General features: G+C 33.9%; 1 protein-coding gene, 1 long non-coding RNA gene and 1 pseudogene across 3 annotated transcripts; 1 reads left to right on the top strand and 2 right to left on the bottom strand.

Moving 5' to 3' along the window:
• Positions 1 to 697: 697 nt before the first annotated feature.
• On the bottom strand, positions 698 to 5,266 carry LOC117908254 (annotated as a pseudogene).
• Positions 5,267 to 11,136: 5,870 nt separating this feature from the next.
• On the top strand, positions 11,137 to 14,266 carry LOC117909469. 2 transcript variants are annotated; one of them, XR_004650376.1, is made up of 3 exons: positions 11,137 to 11,315; positions 13,573 to 13,856; positions 13,961 to 14,266. It is a non-coding gene; the product is annotated as an uncharacterized LOC117909469 (long non-coding RNA). The 2 variants fall into 2 exon arrangements; XR_004650375.1 differs by lacking the exon at positions 11,137 to 11,315 and adding an exon at positions 13,245 to 13,413.
• Positions 14,267 to 21,228: 6,962 nt separating this feature from the next.
• Positions 21,229 to 21,708, bottom strand: LOC117908252 (polyadenylate-binding protein 8). Its single transcript, XM_034821876.1, has one exon. It carries the CDS (start codon positions 21,706 to 21,708, stop codon positions 21,244 to 21,246), a length of 465 nt encoding a protein of 154 aa, XP_034677767.1. The 3' UTR covers positions 21,229 to 21,243.
• Between the last annotated feature and the right edge of the window lie 1,198 nt (positions 21,709 to 22,906).

Raw genomic sequence — 22,906 nt, 5'->3', positions numbered from 1 at the left:
GATACAATCCATACCAAAGTTGAGAAACTTGTGGATCAAGAATGGCTCCAAGATTGTTTAAAAACATATTTGTATGTAACCACAGCCTGTTGCTTATATGGAAGCAAGAACCTTGGTATAATGAAGACACCACAATCAATTATAGAAGGATTGATCGATAAGCTAAATGAGAACACCACTTAAATCTTTACGATAAGTTCAAAGAGTTCTAAAAGAACCAAACAGAATTTTCTCTCATAAAATTATGAATGAAATTTGTATTATTTTTCAATAAGTTGATGGCTATTTAAATATAAAGAGGTCCATGAATTTGGCAATTAGAAAATCCCCAAATATTCTGCCTAGAATTCACAAATAACTAGAAAATGGAAACTAAAATATCCTAAGTTGGATTCTGAAAATTGAATCCATTATTTCCTAAAATCATGCCTACCTCAAAGTAAAAAAGAAAACAAGGGAATTTCTAATTTATCACTTTCCCATAAAATTCAAAATATAAAATATAGTAATAAATAAGAAAGGTAATTTAGCAATCTTAAAAGATTGCTTTAGATTGCGCTAGCTAATCTCCTTGATGAGCCAAAAATTGGGTAATCACCAATTTAGGAAACTCCATTCAATCCATGCAATTTGTGATTTCTTCTCTTTGATGGATTCTTCTAGATCATTCCAAAACTTGAATCATGGAAATCCAACCTTATGGAACATGTAGAGCATCTTCCTTGGTCCTCCATGAATTCACCTCAACCCAAATGTTTTGAATCAATCCATTAGGAGTTTCCTTGAACTTTTTAGCTCAAGCCCTTGTAACTGGACCAAGTAGAACTTGAATAAGATCTACATTCCATTTGTTAGTCATGCCCTTATCATTCTCCTCCTCTTGAAAAGGATTTGTCCTCAAATAATCACCTACATCAAAAGGACTTAAATCAGTAACATTGAAAGTGGCATTAACATTGTACTCACCTGGAAAATCCAAATTATATGCATTGTCATTGATGCACTCAAGGACTTGAAAAGGTCCATCTCCTCTTGGAAACAACTTAGATCACCTTTGTGTCGAAAATCTTTCTTTCGGCAACCAAACCCAATCTTTAAGTTCAAAAATCAGTTTTCAGCGCCCTTTATTAGCTTGCTTTGCATAGTGCTCCATCATCTTCTCAATGTTGAGCCTTGTTTTCTCATGTATCTGCTTAACAAATCCAGTCTTTTTCTTTCCATCTAAGTTAGCACGTTCAGACAAAGGTAATGACGTTAAATCTAATGGAGTTAAAGGATTAAAACCATAAACAATTTCAAATGGTAAAAACTTAGTGTCAGAATGAATAGTACAATTATAAGCAAACTCAACGTGTGGTAAACACTATTCCCAAGGTTTTTTGTTCTTTTTAATAATAGCCCTCAACAAAGTACACAAAGTTTTATTCACTACTTTGGTTTGACTATCTGTTTGTGAGTGACAAGTAGTAGAAAATAATAACGTAGTTCCTAACTTACACCACAAAGTCTTTTAAAAGTAACTCAAAAACTTAGCATCTTTATCCCAAACTATTGTCCTAGGCATACCATGTAATATTACAATTGCTCTAAAGAACAAATTAACAACATGTGAAGCATCATCGATTTTGTAACTTGGAATGAAATGTATCATCTTAGAAAATCTATCCACAACCACAAATATTGAATCCTTACCACGTTTAGACCTTGGAAAACTTAACACAAAGTCCATCAAAATATCAATCCAAGGCTCACTAGAAATAGACAGTGGTGTGTATAAACCATGGGATTGCACTCAGGATTTTGCTTGCCTACATGTGACAAATCTACCACAAATTCTCTCAACATCTATTTTCATGTGAGGCCAATAGAAGTGTTTTTGAAAAATGAATAAGGTCTTAGCAACTCCAAAATGTGCCATTAATCCTCCACCATGGGACTCTCTTACTAACAATTCACGCAAAGAGCAATTCAGCACACACAATTTATTTTCTCAAAATAAGAAACCTTCGTACCTAAAGAACTTACCCATTGCATTTTTCTCACAGGCCTGAAACTCCTCACAAAAATTACGGTCTAAATGATAGAATTCTTTAATATGCTCAAAACTAAGTAATTTTGCATTAAGAGTATAAATTAATATGTACCTTTGAGAAAGGGTATCGACAACGATGTTTTCCTTACCTTGCTTGTATTAAATGACATATGGAAATGTCCTAATGAATTCCACCCATTGTGCATGTCTCTTTTTCAATTTGTGTTAGCTTTTTAAATGCTTCAAGGACTCATGATTGGTGTGAATCATGAACTCCTTTAGCCAAAGATAGTGTTGCCATGTTTCCAATACTTGAACCAATGCATACAATTCTTTATCATAAGTAGAGTAGTTTAAGGTTGTTTTGCTTAACTTCTCGTTGAAATATGCAATTGGTCTTCCTCTTTGCATAAGAACTGCGTCTATACCCTTACCTGAAGCATCACATTCAATTTCAAACATTTTAGTAAAATCAGGCAAAGCAAGTAAATGAGGAGCATGAGTTAATTTTTCCTTGATCAATTGGAACGCCTTTTCTTGTTCGTTTCCCCATTTAAATCCAACGTTCTTCTTGATGACTTTGATAAGCGGTGCTGTGATGCTGCTAAAGTCTTTCACAAACTTCCTATAAAAACTAGCGAGTCCATGAAAACTACGAACATGACCTACACTCGTAGGACTCAACCAGTCTTGAATCGCACGGATCTTCTCTTCATCAACCTGTATTCCTTGTGCACTCACAACAAAACCAAGAAACACGAGCTTATCAATGCAAAAGGTGCACTTCTTCAAGTTAGCAAATAACTTCTCTTTTCTAAGTACATCCAGAACTGAATTTAAGTGCATAACATGATCATCCAAGTTTTTGCTATAAATGAGAATATATCAAAATAAACAGCAATAAATCTACCTATGAAAGCACGCAAGACATGGCTCATTAATTGCATGAAAGTACTCGATGTGTTAGTTAATCCAAATGGTATAATTAACAACTCATATAAACCATATTTCGTTTTAAAAGCAATTTTCCATTCATCACCCTCTTTCATTCTTATTTGATGATACCCACTCTTTAGATCAATCTTAGAAAATACATAAACACCATGTAATTCATCTAACATATCATGTAAGCGAGGAATAGGATGACGATACTTTACCGTCATGTTGTTGACTGATTGGCAATCAATGGACTTTCTCCATGTCCCATCATTTTTAGGAGCCAAAATCATCGGCATAGTGCACAGACTCATACTTTCCCTTATGTACCCCTTTTCCATCAATTCGCTAACCTACCTTTGTAGCTCCTTGGTCTCATCGAGATTACTTTGATAGGTTGGTTGATTTGGAATGGAAACACTAGGCATGAAATCAATTTGATGTTCAATTCTTCGAATATGAGGTAAACCATATGGAACCTTCTCGAGAAAGACATCATCAAACTCTTGCAAAAGAGAAACAATTGAACTAGGCAAAGACGTGTTAAGTTTTTTAGTGTTTAAATACACCTTTTTGTACAAAAATACAATCATTGGATGATTTAAAAATATTGTTCTTTTTATTTCACTTACTTTTGCATAGAATATTTTTTTTTTATCTCTAATTTTTTCTCAATGGTTGAATTTGTCCTCTTGTTTTCTCTTTTCCTTTTCTCAGTATTTTTTTTCTTTATGATTTTCACTAGTTTTCTTTTTCTCACTCTTTTTCTTTAAATCACTCTCTTTTTGTAACCTCACTTGATCTTCATTGACCTGCTTTGGTAACAAAGAGACTAGAGTGATTGTCATTTGATTAAGCACAAACGAGTATTTGTTGGTGAAACCATCGTGCTTAACATGTCGATCAAATTGCCATGGTCAGCATAGTAACAAGTGTCCAACTTGCATCAAAACTACATCACACAGAACTTCGTCTTCATATTTTCCTATGTAGAAAGATACTAACACCTGTTTAGTAACCCTTATCTCCCCACTATCGTTGAGCCATTGAAACTTGGAAGGCCGAGGATGTTTAATTGTTGGAAGCCCTAATTTCTCCACCATTGTAATGCTAGCAATGTTAGTACAACTACCTCTATCAATAATCACACTACATACCTTGTTTTGCACATGGCATCTAGTATGAAAGATATTTTCTCGTTGTACTTTGTCATATTCTTTGACCTGCATACTTAGAGCTCTCCTCACAACCAACAATTCACCTTGGACAAGAACATATTCCTCATCATCCACACCCTCCAATGGTGGCATAGATTCAATGTCATCAGATTCAATCTCACTATTATCTCGTAATATCATAACTCTTTTGTTTAGACATTGGCTCGCTCTGTGACCCCTGCCTTGGCATTTAAAACACTTAATAACACAATTATGAGTGTTGGAAGAATCAAATTTACCTTGATTTCCATGGCTAGTCGCTTCTTGTTTTTGCTTGATTTTGGGCTTGGTAGTTGCTTGCTTCTTCTCTTTCTTCACAAAATTCGATCTCCATGATGATCCTGAGCTGGGGTTTTGCCATGTACTGTTGCCCCTCCTCTTGAGTTGGTTCTCAATTTTGATAGCCATGTGCACCATATATTCCAACTCCACATAATGTTGCAATTCCACCAAATTAGCAATTTTTCGATTCAAACCAACTATGAACCTAGCCATAGTAGCCTCTCGATCATCCTCTACATTTGCTCGAATCATAGCGATTTCCATCTCCTTATAATAATCCTCCACACTTTGATTACTTTATGTAAGACTTTGCAATTTTTGATACACACTCACGGTAGTAATGGCTTGGAACAAACCGTCTTCTCATCACGATTTTCATTTCCTCCCACGTTTCTATTGGATGTTCTCTATTTCTCATCTTGTTTAATACTAGTTGATCCTACCAAATAATCACATAATTAGAAAATTCAATGGCTGCAAGTTTTACCTTTTTAAGCTCGAAATAATTATGACAATCAAATATTAATTCTATTTTCTTCTCCCACTCAAAGTAAGCTTCAGGATCGTTTCTGCCTTGAAACAATAGAATCTTCATCTTAATACTACCCAAGTAATTATCTTCCCAATTCTTAGACTCTCTAAACCGCCCACCATATCTCCTATTGCCAACAATTGAATTTTGGTCATCTTTTTTATCAAAACTACCCCCATAATACTCTTCATCTTCAACTCTCACTTCCCTAGCTAGGTTGAACTCTCTGTCTCCTATGCACATTAAGAGCCTTTTGTGGCTCCACATGTGCATTCTCTACCTGATCTATCCGTTCATGAACCTACTTCATCCCTGCTCTCAATACTCTCCTCATCTCACCTATTAAAGATTTTGTGAGAAACTTCAGATCAACCTCTTCTGATGCATTCCTGAAAATATTTTTGTCCTTGTTGTCTGACATGTTTGCTGCAAAACAAAGTTAGAAAAAAAAACCTTTGCACACTCTCTCATGTGTTTCACTCAAAGAATGATTCACTCGTGTTTTCACACAAAATCAAATTGCCTTTTACTTTCTTATGTGTTCACCACTCTTGCTTTTTTCCACTCGTAATCCTCTATAGGTTCTTATCAAACTAATCAAACAAATATCAAGATTTCCAGCAAGAATTCACCTAGGACTTACCAAGAGAAACTCGGATTTAAGGGTTTAGCAAAGCAAGGCTGTGTCATGAATTTAAGGGTTTCAAAATTTGCACAAAAGAATTAGTTCTTTTGAGCCTACGTATTTAGGGTTTGTTTGGAGCAAGAAATTTGGATTTGTAGAATGAAAAAGGAACACAATGATGTAAAATTGAAATAAGAATTACAAGAGTTGAATTGCAATATCATTTTTTTTCTTCAATTTTGTTTTTTTTTTATTTCAAAAAAAAAAAAAGGCAAACCTACAACTAGTGCCAAGCTCTGATACCAACTGATATGATCCACACCACAAAGTTGAGAAACTCGTAGATCAAGAATGGCTCAAAGATCGTCTAGAAACATATTTGTACGAAACCGCGACCCGTTACTTATATGGAAGCAAGAACCTCGGTATACTGAAGACACCACAATCAATTATGGAAGGATTGATTGATAAGTTGAATGAGAACACCACTGAAATCTTTCTGATAAGTTCAAAGAGTTCTAAAAGAACCAAAGAGAATTTTCTCTCACAAAATTATGAATGAAATTTGTATTATTTTTCAATAAGTTGATGGTTATTTAAATACAAAGAGGTCCATGAATTTGGAAATTAGAAAATCCCCAAATATTCTGCCTAGGATTCGCAGATAACTAAAAAAGGGAAACTAAAATATCCTAAGTTGGATTTTGAAACTTAAATCCATTATTTCCTAAAATCATGCCTACCCCAAAGTAAAAAGGAAACAAAAGAATTTCTAATTTATTACTTCCCCATAAAATTCAAAAATTAAAATATAATAATAAATAAGAAAGGTAATTTAGTAATCTTAAAATATTGCTTTAGATTGTGTCGGCCAATCTCCTTTATGAATCCAAAATTGGGTAATCATCAATTTAGGAAACTCTATTCAATCCACACAATTTGTGAGTTGTTCTCTTTAAGGGATTCTTCTAGATTATTCCAAAACTTGAATAATGGAAATCCAACGTTGTGGAACATGTAGAGCATCTTCCTTGGGCCTTCACGAATTCACCTCAACCCAAATATTTTCAATCAATCCATTGAGAATTTCCTTGAACTTTTTAGCTCGAGCCCTTGTAACCGGACCAATTGGAACTTGAATAAGATCAGCATTCCATTTGTTAGTTGTGCCATTATCAGACTGTTTATCAAATAAAGAGAATTTTGCAATAGAACACAAAACTATCTCGACAAATGGGAGTAATAGAACTGATTTGTGGCACCAGAAGGTGGGACATGTAAGTGAAATGAGTTGTATAAGAGGGAATTGCTTGGCAAAGAAAAACTCGGGAATTTAGAGTTTTGCAAACATTGTGTGTATGGAAAAAATCATAGGGTGAAGTTTAGCAAATTGGTGCATACAACTCAAAGGATTCTAGACTATGTTCATGTGGATCTTTAGGGTGCGGCATGAGTTCAATCCCATGGTGGAAGCAAGTATTTTTTTTATCTCTGGTAGACGATTATTCCAGAAAGTTGTGGGTCTACATATTAAAGAGTAAGGATGAGACATTTGACAGATTCAAAGAATGGAGAATCATGGTTGAAAATTAGACGATGAGAAAATTGAAAAAATTTAGAACTAATAATGGCTTAGAATTTTGTTCTGAATGGTTTGATGGAAACTGCAAAAATGAAGGGATCAGAAGACACAAAACCGTTAGAGACACTTCTCAACAAAATGGCTTGGCTGAGAGAATGAACAGGACTATCATAGAGAGAATGAGATGTATGTTATCAACAACAGGTTTACCAAGATCTTTTTGGGCTAAAGTTATGATGAGCAAAGCATTTGATCAACAAGTGTTCTTCAATTGCAATTGGCTTGTAAACTTCTTAAGTATGGTCTGGGAAACCTGCAAATTACTTAAATTTGAAGGTGTTTGGGTGTATGACTTATGCTCATGTAAGACAATATTACCTGCAACCTAGGGCACTAAGGTGTATGTTTATTAGCTATCCAGAGGGAATTAAAGTGTACAAGTTGTGGTGTCTTGAATCTAGTCAAAAGAAGACTATAATCCGTCATGATATGGTGTTTAACGAAGAAGAATTTTTTTGGTTTGAAGTCTGATGGTTCATTTCGCCAAGACGGTTCAATCTGTCAAGACTACAATGTTGGTGTTAAGATGAAGCTCACACTCAATAACACTAGGAGCAAGGGTGTGATGATTATCAATTGGCGAGAAACAAGCAAAGAAGAGTTACAAGATCTCCTCAGAAGTATGGTTATGAAGATAGTACATTTTGCTCTTACAACTGCTAATGAGTCATTAAATCAAGAACCAAAAAGTTATCAACAAGAAATGATTTGTGATGACAAAAAAAAAAATGGCAGAAGGCCATGGATGATGAAATTGAATCATTATACAAGAATAAGACTTGGGTTTTGGTAGAAAGACCAAAAGATAAGAATCTTGTTGATTGTAAGTGGATTTATAAGAAGAAAGAGGCTATACCAGGACTAAAAAAAGCACAATACAAAGCTAGGTTGGTTGCCAGAGGTTTTACATAGAAACAAGGAGTGGATTACACATAAATATTCTCTCTAGTGGTGAAGCCTAGTTCAATCCAGATTTTGCTAAATATGGTGGCACATTTTGACATGGAGCTTGAGCAAATGGATGTCAAAACAACATTTCTTCATGGTAAGCTTGAGAAGACTATTTACATGAGGCAACCCGAAGGTTTTGAAATTAAAAGCAAGAGTGATCAGGTTTTCTATTAAAGAAATCATTGTATGGTTTCAAATAGTCCCCTCGACAATGGTATAAGTGCATTGATGATCTTATGATTTATAGTGGTTTTGAAAGAAGCTAATTTGATAGTTGTGTTTACTTCAAGAAGAAATCAGGTGCTAGTAATGTCTATCTTCTATTGTATGTTGATGACATGTTGTTGGCAAGTTATGACAAGGTAGCAATTGAAGATTTGAAGAAACAGCTGAAAGGAAAATTTGAGATGAAAGATTTAGGGCCTGCTCAAAGAATACTCAAAATGGAGATATCATGTGATAGGGAAAGGAAGACATTAAAGCTTACTCAAAAAGGGTATGTTAATAAGGTTTTGGGGAGATTCAACATGAGTCAAGCAAAACCTGTTAGCACTCTATTGGCATAACACTTTAAAATGACAGTAAAGAATTCACTTAAGACTAAGGAGAAAGTCAAGTACATGGAGGAAATACACTACAAAAAAATAGATTTTTAATGACGAATCTTTAGTCACGGCCACAAATATTGTGACCAAAGATATTATTTTGTCACGGCCAAGGTAAGGCTGTGACTATATGTGTGAATCAAATTTGGAAAAAAAAAAAACATGTTTAGTCACGGTAATTTTATTAACCGTCACCAAAAGGATTGATAAGAGGTATTTTAGTCACGGATTTATTTAAAATCGTGACTATTTGTAAATTTCTAGAGGGAAATTTTGGCACCAATACCTTTAGTCACGGTTATTTTATCATCCGTGACAAAAAGTGTAATGAAAAGATGTTTTAGTCACAGGTTTTTGTGAAACCGTCACTAAATAGATATTTTGTGACTTTTAGTCACGCCATTAATTGACCGTGACTATATGAGAACCTATCGTCACGAATTTCGTTTGACCGTGACCAATGCATAGAGGTTTTTTTTTTTTGTTTAATATTTTGAACCTATGGTCATGGGGTTCACACAATCGTGACCAAAGTCTATTATTTATTTTAAACAATTTTTGGGTTACATATTATAATTTTTTAGAAAATCTTTTATATATATATCATAAATAGAAATTATCATTAATAGTAGTAATAATAATAGTTCTTATTAATTATAAAAAGTTTAAAATTACATTACTATTTTTTTTTAAGTTAAGAAACAAATTAGTGTGTTACCTATTTTTCTTTAGTTAAAATTATTTAATTTCCTTGTTATGATTAATGTTTTAATAAGAAGCAAAATAAAGTTTAATATATTAGTTTAAAAATATGATGGTTCAATTTAATATTATTTGATACAAAGTTTAAATGCAAGTGAGTGAGCAAATTAAAAAACAATTTTGATTTTATATATGATAAATAATTCTTATTATATTTAAAGTATCAATAGTCATGATAACTAAATTTTACTATGAACAATTACTAGTAAAATTGTTTATAGTTTTATTTAATTTTCAATCATAAAATATTATTTAATCTTTATGATTTTTGCAATACAGAAATAATTTATAATTAGAAAAATAACATTCTCTGTTTATGATTAAAAATAAAAGTTCTAAACTTTTATAATTCTTAAATTTGTAAAATTAACAAATATATAAAGTTAAAATTCATGGAAAAATATTCTTAAATGCACGATTCTCTGTTTATGTTTATTATATTTAGTACCAAATGGAAGTCTGAAATTCTGTTGTCCAAATGTATGATGAAATTAAGCTACAAACATATGGAATAAGGTAGAAATTAATATCATCAAATATGAAAAAATGATACCATATGATAAAATAATAATAGATTGGTATAAGATATAAAGGGACACGTGGCTGAAAATAATGAAGACAAAGTAGGAGTAGGATGCACATGTAACATTTCCTAACACCTAAGGCCCACAAAAATACCAACATATTATAGTTTTATTTGTGAAGTATTTTTTATTTTTTTATTTTTATTTTTATTTATTTATTTATTTATTTTTATAACCGTGGATGTTCGGACCAGCTTAAGCGCATCTCGACTAATCCCATGGGGCCCTGAAGTTAGCGACCGGGTAAACCTCCAGTGGTCCTGAGAGGACTCGAATTGGTTTATTTGTGAAGTATTTTAACATTTTCATAAACAGTTATACAAAAAACAGTTTTTTTAAACATTTTTAAAAATTTGTTTGCCGATGTATTTTAAAATAAAAGTTGATTTAGAAACCTAAAATATTCTTAATATATATTTTTTATGTTTTTAAATATGTTTTAAAAAATAACTTTTATATGTTATATTTTATTTTTAATTATTCTTTGTATTTATATAAAAAATTTTAAATTTTAAACTTGATAATTTTAAAACTTAAAAAACTTGATAAAACTTAATAAAAATTTTAAAATAACACTTTGAGTAAAATATTGAACTTTCAAAATTAATTTTAAATTTTAAAATAATTTTAAAATTTAAAATTTAAAAATAATTGTAAATTTAAAATTTTAAAATAATTGTAAATTTTAAAAAAACTTGATAATTTTAAAACTTGAAAAACTTTTAAAATTAATAGTTTTGAACAAAGAACAATAACAATAACAACAAAAAAAATTTAGGGTATAACAATAAAATTAAATTAATTTTTTTTGGGTATAACAATAACAATAAAAAAAGCCATGAGACATTTTTTTCTAATTGAAAAATGTCTTTCTTTTAACCATGTGGGTATAACCCACGGCCACATCACTTTCCTAATTGAATATAAAGCCTTTCTTTCTCTCTCCTGCCAACCCATTTTCTCTTCTTCTTCAAAACCCACGGCCATAAAACCCAAAAAACCTACCCACAACCCCCATTGCTTGGAGGAAGCTATTGCCGGAAAAAGCTTATGGAAGTCATGCCGAAGAAGCCCCATGGAAGCTATGGTCAGTAAAGCCGAAGCCACCTCCAAGAAACTCCCGTGAAAATCATCTCTCTAGGTTTTGGTGAGTTTTGGGAATTTTTTTTTTTTTTTTGGGTTTTGTTAGTTTGTATTTTGGAAATGTTTGTGATTAGGTTTGAGATTCCATTGTTATTGGGTTACTTCCATTGTTATTGGGTTTATTTTCATTGTTATAGGGTTTTGGTGCTTTTGAAAAAATTGCAAATGATATATGTTGTGAGTGTTTGAAATGTTTTTATACATTAAATTCTATTAGAGTAATTCATTGTTCTTAGAATAATTAAATTTGAAATTCATAATATAATTAAATTTCTCTCTGATTTAACACTACAAAAACCACAGTTAATAGCTTCCCTAATTTGATATCCAAATAATATTTTCCAGCAATTGATTGGGCATGGTTTACTTCTTAATTTCCCTAATTTGGTACCCCTGCTGCCGCATGTAGTGGAAGTTCTTTTTGCTGTATTTATGATTTTTTTTTTCTTCCTAACTTGCAATTCTTGGTAGCTATGACTATGAACAATAATTATAAGAAAGGTTTGTGTGGGCTGAGGGCTGAAAGAGAGGTGGAGTGGGGCTTCCAGATGATGTAAACAATTAAGTTTTTTGTTTGTGTAAAGCTTATGAAGATTACTACTTAAATATAAAATATGTTTGTGTATCTCTATTCTCTACGGTATATCCTATATTTCTTAAATATAAAATTAATATCTATCCCATATTACTACTTAAATCTTTTTATGGTATATTCAAGAAAGGAAAGATATAAATAATATTAATATTAATTGGAATTAAATTAGGATTACTATTGATTTAGTAATTGAAATATTTTTTATTTTATTTTTCTTTATTCCTATAACCATAAAACATTCATTTTTATCTTATTACCATCTTATATTATTTAAATATAAAACTAATATCTTTATCATATATTATTTAAATGCAAAATTAATTAAATATAAAATTATATTCTATAATATTTAAATATAAAATTAATATATAGGTACACCTCATGATAAGACTTTCTACCCATGTATTTATTTACTACTTAAATCTTTTTATGGTATATTCAAGAAAGGAAAGATATAAATAAGATTAATATTAATTGAAATTAAATTAGGATTACTATTGATTAAGTAATTGAAATCTTTTTTATTTTATTTTTCTTTATTCCTATAACCATAAAAACATTCATTTTTATCTCATTACCATCTTATATTATTTAAATAAAAAACTAATATCTTTATCATATATTATTTAAATGCAAAATTAATTTAATATAAAATTATATTCTATATATTTAAATATAAAATTAATATATAGGTACACCTCATGATTTTCTACCCATGTATTTATTTACCACTTAAATCTTTTTATGGTATATTCAAGAAAGATTTATATTAATTGGAATTAAATTAGGATTACTATTGATTAAATAATTGAAATCTTTTTTATTTTATTTTTCTTTATTCCTATAACCATAAAAACATTCATTTTTATCTCATTACCATCTTATATTATTTAAATATAAAACTAATATCTTTATCATATATTATTTAAATGCATTATGTTTCTTTTAATTATTACTCTTAATAGGTTCATCCTCTAGCAAAAAAAGGACACGTGGCCTAATGCGTAACTTAGATTTACTTAGTATGAAACCCGGGGAAAAAAAACTACACAATTCAATACCAGAGGGCAAGTTGTTTATGATGGAAAAGGGGAAAGATTGTCAAGCTATATGGGAACATTGGTGCGATCTCAACACAATGTACCCATCCAAGTTCAAGATTGGAATCATGTTAGTGAAGATGTGAAGGAAAAGATGTGGGTCTTAGTATTGGTATATGCTAGTTACTATTCAATCTAAATTGTAATGTTATTGTTCAAAAATGATACCTCTTATTTATACATGAGATTTTAATGCAATACAGGAAAAATATGAACTAGAAGAAACATGTAAGAGCTACATTCTTCAATGTTATGGAAATTTGTTTAGAAGCTATAGAAATAAAATGAAGGCCAAGTATTATAACCCTTATAATACAAATGAGGAGAGATTGTGCCATCAACCTCCACACTTATCAGATGATGATTGGATGTGGCTTATCCACTTTTGGGGTACACCTGAGGCCAAGGTAAACATAATGATCTTTTCTTGATAATGTATCTTATGATACTTATATTCACATAAAATGATATTTATTAGTTATATCTAACCTAATACTTCATGTATATAACTTCTATTATATTTCTATTATCTATATAGGTGACTTGCTATTTTTTAATTGATGTAGGATATCTCAGACAAAAACAAGGCAAATAGGGCAAAGCAAGTGATAAAGCATACATCGGGATAAAAAATTTATGCTCAAATTCGATATGAACAGGTTGAAAATTTATTATTAATATGATTTGTTTGTACATAAATAATTCATCATAAATAACTCAATTGTTTTACTTGTAAGAATAAGCACAAAAGAAGGAGGATCGAAGTGAGCCCAATAGAATTGAGATGTTTGCCTTGACACACACAAGAAAAGATGGGACGCCTGTTGATGATCATTCTAAGGAGATTATGGTAATGAAGTAAATAAATTTTATATACTTGTATTTCAATCATAGCCACATACTAACTTATTTTAAAAGTCTAACAATTTTTAATTTTTTTTTTTATAATTCCAGGATCAATTTTAGCAATTACTATCCCAACCTGGGGGGACATCTTCTTCTACTTCTGCATCATCTAGAGCATCTACATCTGTAGCATTTACATATGTAGATGAGATATATACTCAAGTCATGGGTCCAGAGAGGCATGGTCGTGTTCGAGGGTATGAATTTGGTCCTACTCCTACCTCAATCTTTGGTTCTACTAGTAGAAGGCGATCAGGAGTTATTCTTTCAACACAAATTGAAAACGCCCAAGAGATGCTAATAGCTGCAGAACAAAAGTTTACAACTGCAACTGAAGAACTCTCAAATGTGAAAGAGGAACTCTCACATGTGAAAGAAACATTTGAAGAGAGGTTGATAGAAGTTCAAAGGAAGACACGAGAAGAAGTGAAAGAAGTGAAGAAAAAATGATGGAAATGCAAAGAAAAATGTAAGCACAAATGCAAGCACAAATTCAAGAACAAATGATGCAAAGGATGCAACAATTTTAGCAAAAGCAGTGGAAATTTGAAGATTTTGCTACATCTTTATATGATAGATTCTCTTAACTTTTTGGAAAATTATGCTACTTATTTATATGATAGATTCTCCTAACTTTTTTTGTTTTCTATGACTATTATGTGACGTTTGGTTGATTTGTTATATTATGTTAGAATGTGAAACTAAATTTGAATCTCTTTGTTATTTGTTTGTTTGGTTTTTTTTTTTTTTTGTTATATTATGTTTTTTTATTTAATGACTTGTATTGATATATAAGTTTTTAACTAGCTTGGGATAATTGATTGTAATATATTGAAATTGTTTTAATTGCTTAATTGCATACATAGGTCTAAAATGGGTTTGTTTGGGTTTATAATAGGTTTGGGAAATTTGAATTTATAAAAAATCAATTTCCAAATATAACAAATTTTAGTCACGGCCACTAAAAAATTGTGACTATAAGTGTACTTTTAGTCACGATCAATAATGGACCGTCACCAAAATTTGGGGTAGGGCGGCCATCCATTGATTAATAGACCTAATAATTAGTCACGGTCACTTAATTACCGTGACCATAAGACTACATTTAGTCACGGTTAGGGGCATTGACCGTGACCATAAGACCACATTTAGTCACGGTTAGGGGCATTGACCGTGACCATAAGATTACATTTAGTCACGGTTAGGAGCATTGACCGTGACCATAAGATTATATTTAGTCACGGTTAGGGGCATTGACCGTGACCATAAGACCACATTTAGTCACGGTTAGGAGCATTGACCGTGACCATAAGATTACATTCAGTCACGGTTAGGCATTGACCGTGACCATAAGATTACATTTAGTCACGGTCATTTTTATTAACTGTGACTATAGACATACATTTAGTCACGGTTTATTACCTGACCGTGACTAAATCGACTTAATAAATAGCAAAGTATTCTTAACTTTTGGTCACAGTTTTTGGTTGGCCGTCACAAAAAAAGAAATCATATGGTCACGGTCACTTAGAAAACCGTGACCAATACTTTTAGCTACACCTGGTATTGTGACGCTCGGTCACGGTTCCATAAGACCGTGACAATAGGTTTTGGTCACGGATATATAAGATTTGGTGACGGTTGGGAACCGTCACCAAAAATCCCATTTCTTGTAGTGATACCATATGCTAGTGTTGTTGGTAGTATCATGTATGCAATGGTATGTAGTAGGTTGGATTTTTCCTATGCCGCCATCATGATAAGTATATTTTTGTCAAATCCAGGTTGGGAACATTGGAATGCTGTGAAATGGGTCCTAAGGTATTTGAAGGGATCTACTAATGTTAGAATTCTCTATGGAAGTGGAGCTATTGGAGAGTTAGGTGCTGCAGTAAGGTATATAGATTTTGATTATGCAGGAAGTGTGGACACAAGGAGATCCTTGACAGGATATGTTTTCACATTGTTTGGCGGAACTATAAGCTAGAAGGCTAGTCTTCAATCCATGGTGGTTCTATCCTTGACAGAAGCTGAATATGTAGCTCTTACAAAAGCTGTGAAAGAAGCTTGATGGGTTAAGGGGATTATTGGTGAGCTAGGGTTAGCACAAAAGACGTTCATGGTTCATTGTGATAATCAGAGTGCAATTTACTTGACAAAGAATACCATGTTTCCTGTAAGAACGAAACATATAGATGTCAAGTTACATTTCTTGAGAGATGTGATGTTGAAAGGTGAAGTTGTGGTTGAGAAGATTCATATGAATGGCAACTCGGCTAATATGTTAACGAAGGCATTAACACTATCAAGTTCAAGCATTGCTTGAGCTTGATAAAATTTTGAACAATTAAGAGAAGATTGAGTTGCAGCAATTGGATGATAAATTCAAAGCCAGGTGGAGATTTGTGAAAAAATTTAGCTTCTAGACATTTATCATCATACCAAATTTTATAGTCAGTCAGGATGATTTTTTTCCTTTTATATTTTTTGTTTCTAGAAAAGTAAATAAGGGATTTATTTCCTTATGATATTGATTGGGTAACTAGTCAAAATTTTTTTTTTGGGAAACAATATGGAATAGGAAACAAGGTGTAAATCAAACCAGATTTGTGGCCTGTTGTTACGAGTGACAAAATAGAAAGAATAAAATAAAATTAAAAATCAGGACAAGTAAGCATGTAGCAGAATGCTTGTAATTTGGGATTTACCTCGAGAAAAATTGTTTTGATATTTTTTTGCCTTGTATCATTGACTGTAAATAGTGAAAACTACTGCTACAATTCATGGATGTAGGTCAGTTTTAACCGAACCATGTAAACCTTTGTGTCTTGATTATCGTTTTTTTGGTGTTTGCGTGCATGAGTTCTTCTTTGTTTTGTGGGTAGTATTACAACTGCAAGGAGTTTGTGCATTGAATTCAATAAATTAGTTTATTATTTCTTCTTCATATTCCCACAAACTACTTGGAGGACTTGGTGCATAATATAATTCCATAACCTCTTTAACAGCATGTGAAGATGACATTTCTCTTCACTTGGTTCATAGCATTCTCCTCACCCATGAGCAGAGACTATACTTCCAGAATACAATATCACCTGAAACTAATTTCATTTCTACAATTATGGCAACTACTCATCAACAAAATAACAATAACAAAAGAATCAATGCTAGAGCTAATTTTTCTCAAAATAAGAACAGTTCTTCACAAAGATCAGGAAGATCTCCTTCTGCATTTGGTAACCGTAGTCAAGGAAGCCACAACAACCCAACTAACTGTCCTTAATGCCGATTGTGTGAGAAATATGGCCACACCGTGATCAAGTGTTACCACAGACAGTCTTCCAACAAACAACAAACCCAACAACAACAGCAACATGCACATGCAGGCCAGGTTTGCATCTTCAACTCTAGAAAATAATGAAGTATGGTTTTTCAATACAGGGGCCACTCATCATCTCAATCAAGATGTTAATACTCTCTCTGATGTTCAGCCATACCAAGGAACAGATCAAGTAACTATTGGGAATGGTAAGAAAATTTCAATCCTACATACTGATTCAAAGATCCTTCCATCAACCTTCAAGAATTTTCATTTATAGAAAGTACTTCATGTTCCTCATATTACAACTAACCTCATCAGTGTTTCAAAATTCTGCACTAAAAATGACACTTTCTTTGAATTTTATCCTCGATATTTTCTTGTCAAAAATCAGGTAACCAAGAAAGTGCTTCCTTAGGATCATCTTAAGAATGGTCTGTATGAATTCCCTTCTACATTTCTCAGTCCACCAACTGCTCTTCTCACTTTCGCAGAAACTTTAAGCATCTCCATTACACTTGGGCACTCTAGACTCGGTCATCCATCTACTATTACCTTGACAAAAGCCCTTATTTCTTGTAATATTGCTCATCAAAGTCATAAACAAGATATTTGTACAATTTGTCAACTAGCAAAGAGTCACAAGTTACCTTTTGTTTTGTTTAAATCTCGAGCACTTCATCCTTTAGCCTTAATTCATACAGATTTATGGGCTCCGACCCCTTATCCATGCATAACAAGTGCATGGTACTTTCTTGTGGTTTTGGATGATTCTTCCAGGTTTTCCTGGACCATTTTCTTTATACTAAAGATCAAGCCCTACCTACTTTTATCAAGTTTAAAACATTAGTTGAAAAACAATTTAATCTTCCTATTAGATGTTTACAATCTGATAATGGAGGAGGATTCAAAGCTTCCAATTTCTTTATAAGCACACTTGGGATTGCAAATAGATGTTCTTGTCCTCACATCCCTCAATAAAATGGCCGAGTCGAACATAAAATAAGACACAATGTTGAAATCGGTCTTGCACTTACAGCCCAAGCATCTTTACTACTAAAATTTTGGCTTTATGCTTTTCATACAGTCGTATACCTCATTAATTTGTTACCCACTAAGGTTCTTTTTTTAAAATCTCCCTACCAAGTATTATTCAATAAACTTTCTAACTATCGTTATCTCAAAGTTTTTGGCTGCTTGTGCTATCTCTACATTCGTCTATACAATAAACATAAACTTTGCTATCATTCTACTCAAGAGTGTTTTTATCAGCTAGTCTTATACAAAAAGGATATTTGTGTCTTGACCAGGTGTCGGGTCATATATACATCACTAGATATGTGTTATTTCATGCAACTAAATTTCCATTTCGATCATCTTCATCTGCATCTGTATTTCTATCTTTTATTCAACAGCTTACTTTTACTCTAGCACTGTTACCCATACTACCTTCAGTTTCTCTTTCCAGAACCTCAATTCCCACTCCACAAGTTCCTTCATCGCGTGCTTCCTCTCATAATCCCACATCTATTACCTCCATACCTGACCTCATCTAGGTTCCTTTTACTGCATTCTTTTCCAATCATTCTCATATCAGTCCCTCTCCTCCCCAAAATCAACATCATATGATCACCCAAGCAAAGGCTGGTATATCTAAAAAGAAATTACTTTTGGTGCACAAGGCTACTAAACCTCATTCCTATCAACAAGCTTTCAAGGATCCAAATTGTGTTACAACCATGGAAAAAGAATATCAAGCACTCATTAGCAACAACACTTGGCAACTAGTTCTCACTCCTTCTCATGGTAATATCATTGGGTGTTGATGGGTTTACAAGGCAAAATATCACCCGAATGAGACCATAGATCGTTACAAAGCTGGGTTGATGGCTCAAGGATTCACTCAAACACCAGGCATTGACTATTTCGAGACCTTTAGTCTGGTACACATGGCAATGGTATTTTCATCTACAAACTTGAAAGAAGACTGAGCTAGTCAAGATGTTTAGCATATACACGTTCAAAGAGAGAAAAAAATGTATCACCAGTTTTCATTCACTGTTCTTGGAGTAACTGTGTTACATGAATTTCATACACTTTTTTCTAACCTATTGCTGTTAGTAGTTGCCCTTGGTTGTTACAACAACTTGCTATATTCTAACTATTTTTAGTTGAGACAACAGTTGATTTGTTTGAGAGATCAGTTGATTGTTTGTTTGTTTGGATATCATATCCGCCCTCAAGCTCACAGGTTGGGGAGAAAATGAGAGCTTGTCTCAGAAGGTAAAAAACTAGGAGCTGGGCAAGTGTTTAGTGAAGACATCAGTTAGCTGATCATAGGAAGGAAGGTAGTGAATGCTGAGCTATTTTCGAAGAACTTTATCTCGGATAAAGTGTAGATCAAGTTTTATATGTTTGGACTTGGAATGGAACGCTGGACTAGTAGCAAGATAAGTTGCACTCTAATTATCACATCATAGAAAAGGGGTAGCAGAAGGTATGCCTCTTGGAGTGGGGACTGAATCCACACAATCTCTGAAGTGAGTAAGGCTAGTCCTCAATCCTCATACTAACACTATATATGTATTATTATCATATTGGTATTATCTTTATCATATAAATAAGTGTGTGGACCCCGCATTTCGGCTCATGCGTTTCCCACTCGATGGCGAGCTCGATTTTTCTATTTGAAAAATTGATTTTTATTGATTATTTGAAAATGACTTGGAGTCGCCACTTATTTTTGTTTTATTTTTAAATGGTAAACAAAATAAGAAAGAAAAACCCTAAGTGTGACTCCTTACTTTGGAAAAGGCGGTCTGTGAAAAACCGGATCGGGTTCGGGGATCAGGTTACTTATCGGGAAGGTACGGTAAAGACCGTAGCACCCCTCTAAGTCCCTAAAGTCGGGTCTCTACTAATAAAGCGAAGCAACCATGGCGATTGATGAGTAAATCAATGAATATTCAAATCAATCATGCACGTGTGAGAATCAAAACAAGCATAAGGAGTGGTCATGATGCGAGAAAATACGTACCTGGGTGGCGAATCGATATACGCTATCAAGAGGAGGAGTTAGTGAACCAATATAGGATGAATATATGCGTATCACAGAGCAGAACAAATCAATCACGCATGACAATCGGATCAATCAATCAATCAATCAATCAAATATCACATATGTGGGGCCCCCCACCAAAGCCCGTTTATTTTTTAGTGAATCAATTCTGTAAATTCCATTATTTGGAACTACAGAATTTAAATCACGCTTATTTTAAAACATTTTTTTTAAAGTCATAAAAAATGTAACAATGGCTTGCCGAAAAGAAAAATAGCAACCAATTTTATTGAAAATGGGACTTGTGAAACCTAAAAGCTCTAAGGATGAAAACTTTGGAGACTTGAAGTTATTTTTTTAAAAAAACAGGATTTGAAAAATTATTTACAAAAATGAAGTTTGAGAGAATTGTTTTCAAAATCTAAAAGAGATGAGGAAATGAAGGATGACACGTGGCCCCTTGGTTGCATGCCAAAGGTGGCCATGCAAAACGGGTCGTGCTTGTGGGTCCGGTGCACAATTGTGGGTGGATACAATACCCAGACAACCAATCTTATCAAAAGTTTCAACTATGCTACCAGCAATACATGTCCCCTTTGTTGTTTCTGTTCCTCGGCAGATTTCATCTATCAGCACCAGGCTTCTTGAAGTGGCTCCAATGATTATAGATCGCATCTCTGACATTTCAATCATAAATCCACATATTCCAAGTAATGCGGCTGCACAAATTGATCGAAGCAAACTTGACTTACCACCCCCATTAGGTCCTGTCAAAAGAAACAATGATTTCATATCAACTGTATTATGCACAGCACTGCCTTGTGCCACGTCCAACCAATATGGTGATAAACCAGTTATCTTCATCCAATTAGCTCCATCCAGAGGTTCCAAAATCAAGCATTTCAATGAGTAAATCCCCAATCTCAAGTCCAGCAACTTTGAAAGAAAAGGCGGTCATTCTAGAGGCAAAGAACCCAACTGATCAGCTGCATTGGTGGCCTGCTGCTGCTGAACCACATTCCTCAGAACCTCCATAGCATCTGTAACCTTGGCTTTCAGAGCATCAGGGGACTCGAGCAAGTGCAAGACCTCGGTCTGGTCCATCTCAAGAAACATGCCAGTCACTTTGGCCGCCATCTCAGGCTCCAGCTGCTCCACAAGTGGGTATAAATTCTCACCCAGCATCGTCCGCTGCTCAGCAGGAGGAGCATTTGCAAGGGCAGTAGCCAAAGCCCCAACTGGTATCGATTGAGATATTGCTGCATCATGCAATGGCATAGCGGCGACGGGAAGGGAGACGACTTTGAGCTCTATAGACAGCTTGTACGCCATAGGGAAAGTGAGAATGGTGACGTCGGAGTTCAGCGCAGACGAAGTTAGCAAGAAATAAGGCAATGAAGGTGGAAGAGTGTGCGTCATGGTGGTGAGGAAAAGACAGGAGGGGCAAGGATGAGTGCTCAAATGAGGAATAGGGCTGCCAGTTTTAACCACTTTGACTTTCTTTACAGTGCAGTTTCCATAGGCAACTTGTCTTTCGGGTCAACTGATTTTAATTTTGATGATTCACTTGCAGAAGTTTCCACTTTAGTAAGTCCCATATCAATGATATTCCTATGATCAAGTGGCTGTAACCCAATTATGGAGTCACCCACTAACTCAAGTTGCCGCTGGTGATATAGGTATTGCATTAGCCGACGAGCACATACACCACTATCATAGGGACGCTTCATGGCATATATTGGTTGCATGCCCTGTTGTTGCAGGTGGTGTCTCAAGTGCAGCTGCTGCTACTGTTGATGCTGCAAGTGGGCTTGCTGCATCTGTAGAGGCATGGATTGCAACATCTATTGTTGCTGTCATAGCCTTTGCTGTTGAATCAAGCTTTGGAACGAGGGATTGTGGCCTTGCAACTGTTTGGGGTCCTATCTTTGAAGTATTTGTTGCACAATATGCTGTGGCAAAATGTTTTCTTGTTTGATACCCCATTAGGCTTTCTCATGCAACTAAGATGGATTATTGGGTTCCCGAATGAATGAGGCAGGAACCCGTGGATTCATGGAAGGTGAAACTTGGCCTGCTTGTGATGTGGGAAATGCTCCATCAGCAGCCTGCTCGTTGGGAAGAAAACTCATCTTTACATGCCTACATATCAAGGAATGCAGAACAAAAGTTCCCACTCTCCATTGTCATTGGGCCGTTCATAGTGGATAAGTAAATCGACTTTAGAAATACCAAGCCCACGTGCCGCAATGTTGGCAGCAACACGCATTGTGGATTTTCTTTGATGGGAACTACTTAACATCATCTCCCTTTGATGATGAGACATATCACCATGCAGTGCCTCCGAAGCAAGGCTATTTGTTAGTGGCCATCGTGGTCCCATCCAGCTGCTTTCATCATTCGATCAATGGTTTAGAAAAAACATGAAATGCTTTAAAAAACAGCTTCATCAACCTTGCAGTCATAGGCAGCAGCCACCTTGTAGCCAACACAAAACCCAGGACACAATCTCACAAGAAGAACCTCAACAATTGCATCTATTTCCGTGTCTTCAAACCGACACGTGCCTTCTTCGATGCTTCGCCCAGCATTTCACAGGTTCTGTTACTGGTGAAAT

The sequence above is a fragment of the Vitis riparia genome, chromosome 19 (assembly GCF_004353265.1).
Source record: "Vitis riparia cultivar Riparia Gloire de Montpellier isolate 1030 chromosome 19, EGFV_Vit.rip_1.0, whole genome shotgun sequence".
NCBI classification, from domain to species: Eukaryota; Viridiplantae; Streptophyta; class Magnoliopsida; order Vitales; family Vitaceae; genus Vitis; species Vitis riparia.
The sequence above is the reverse complement of the archived record's forward strand: the minus strand, read 5'-3'. Positions and strand labels throughout refer to the sequence as shown.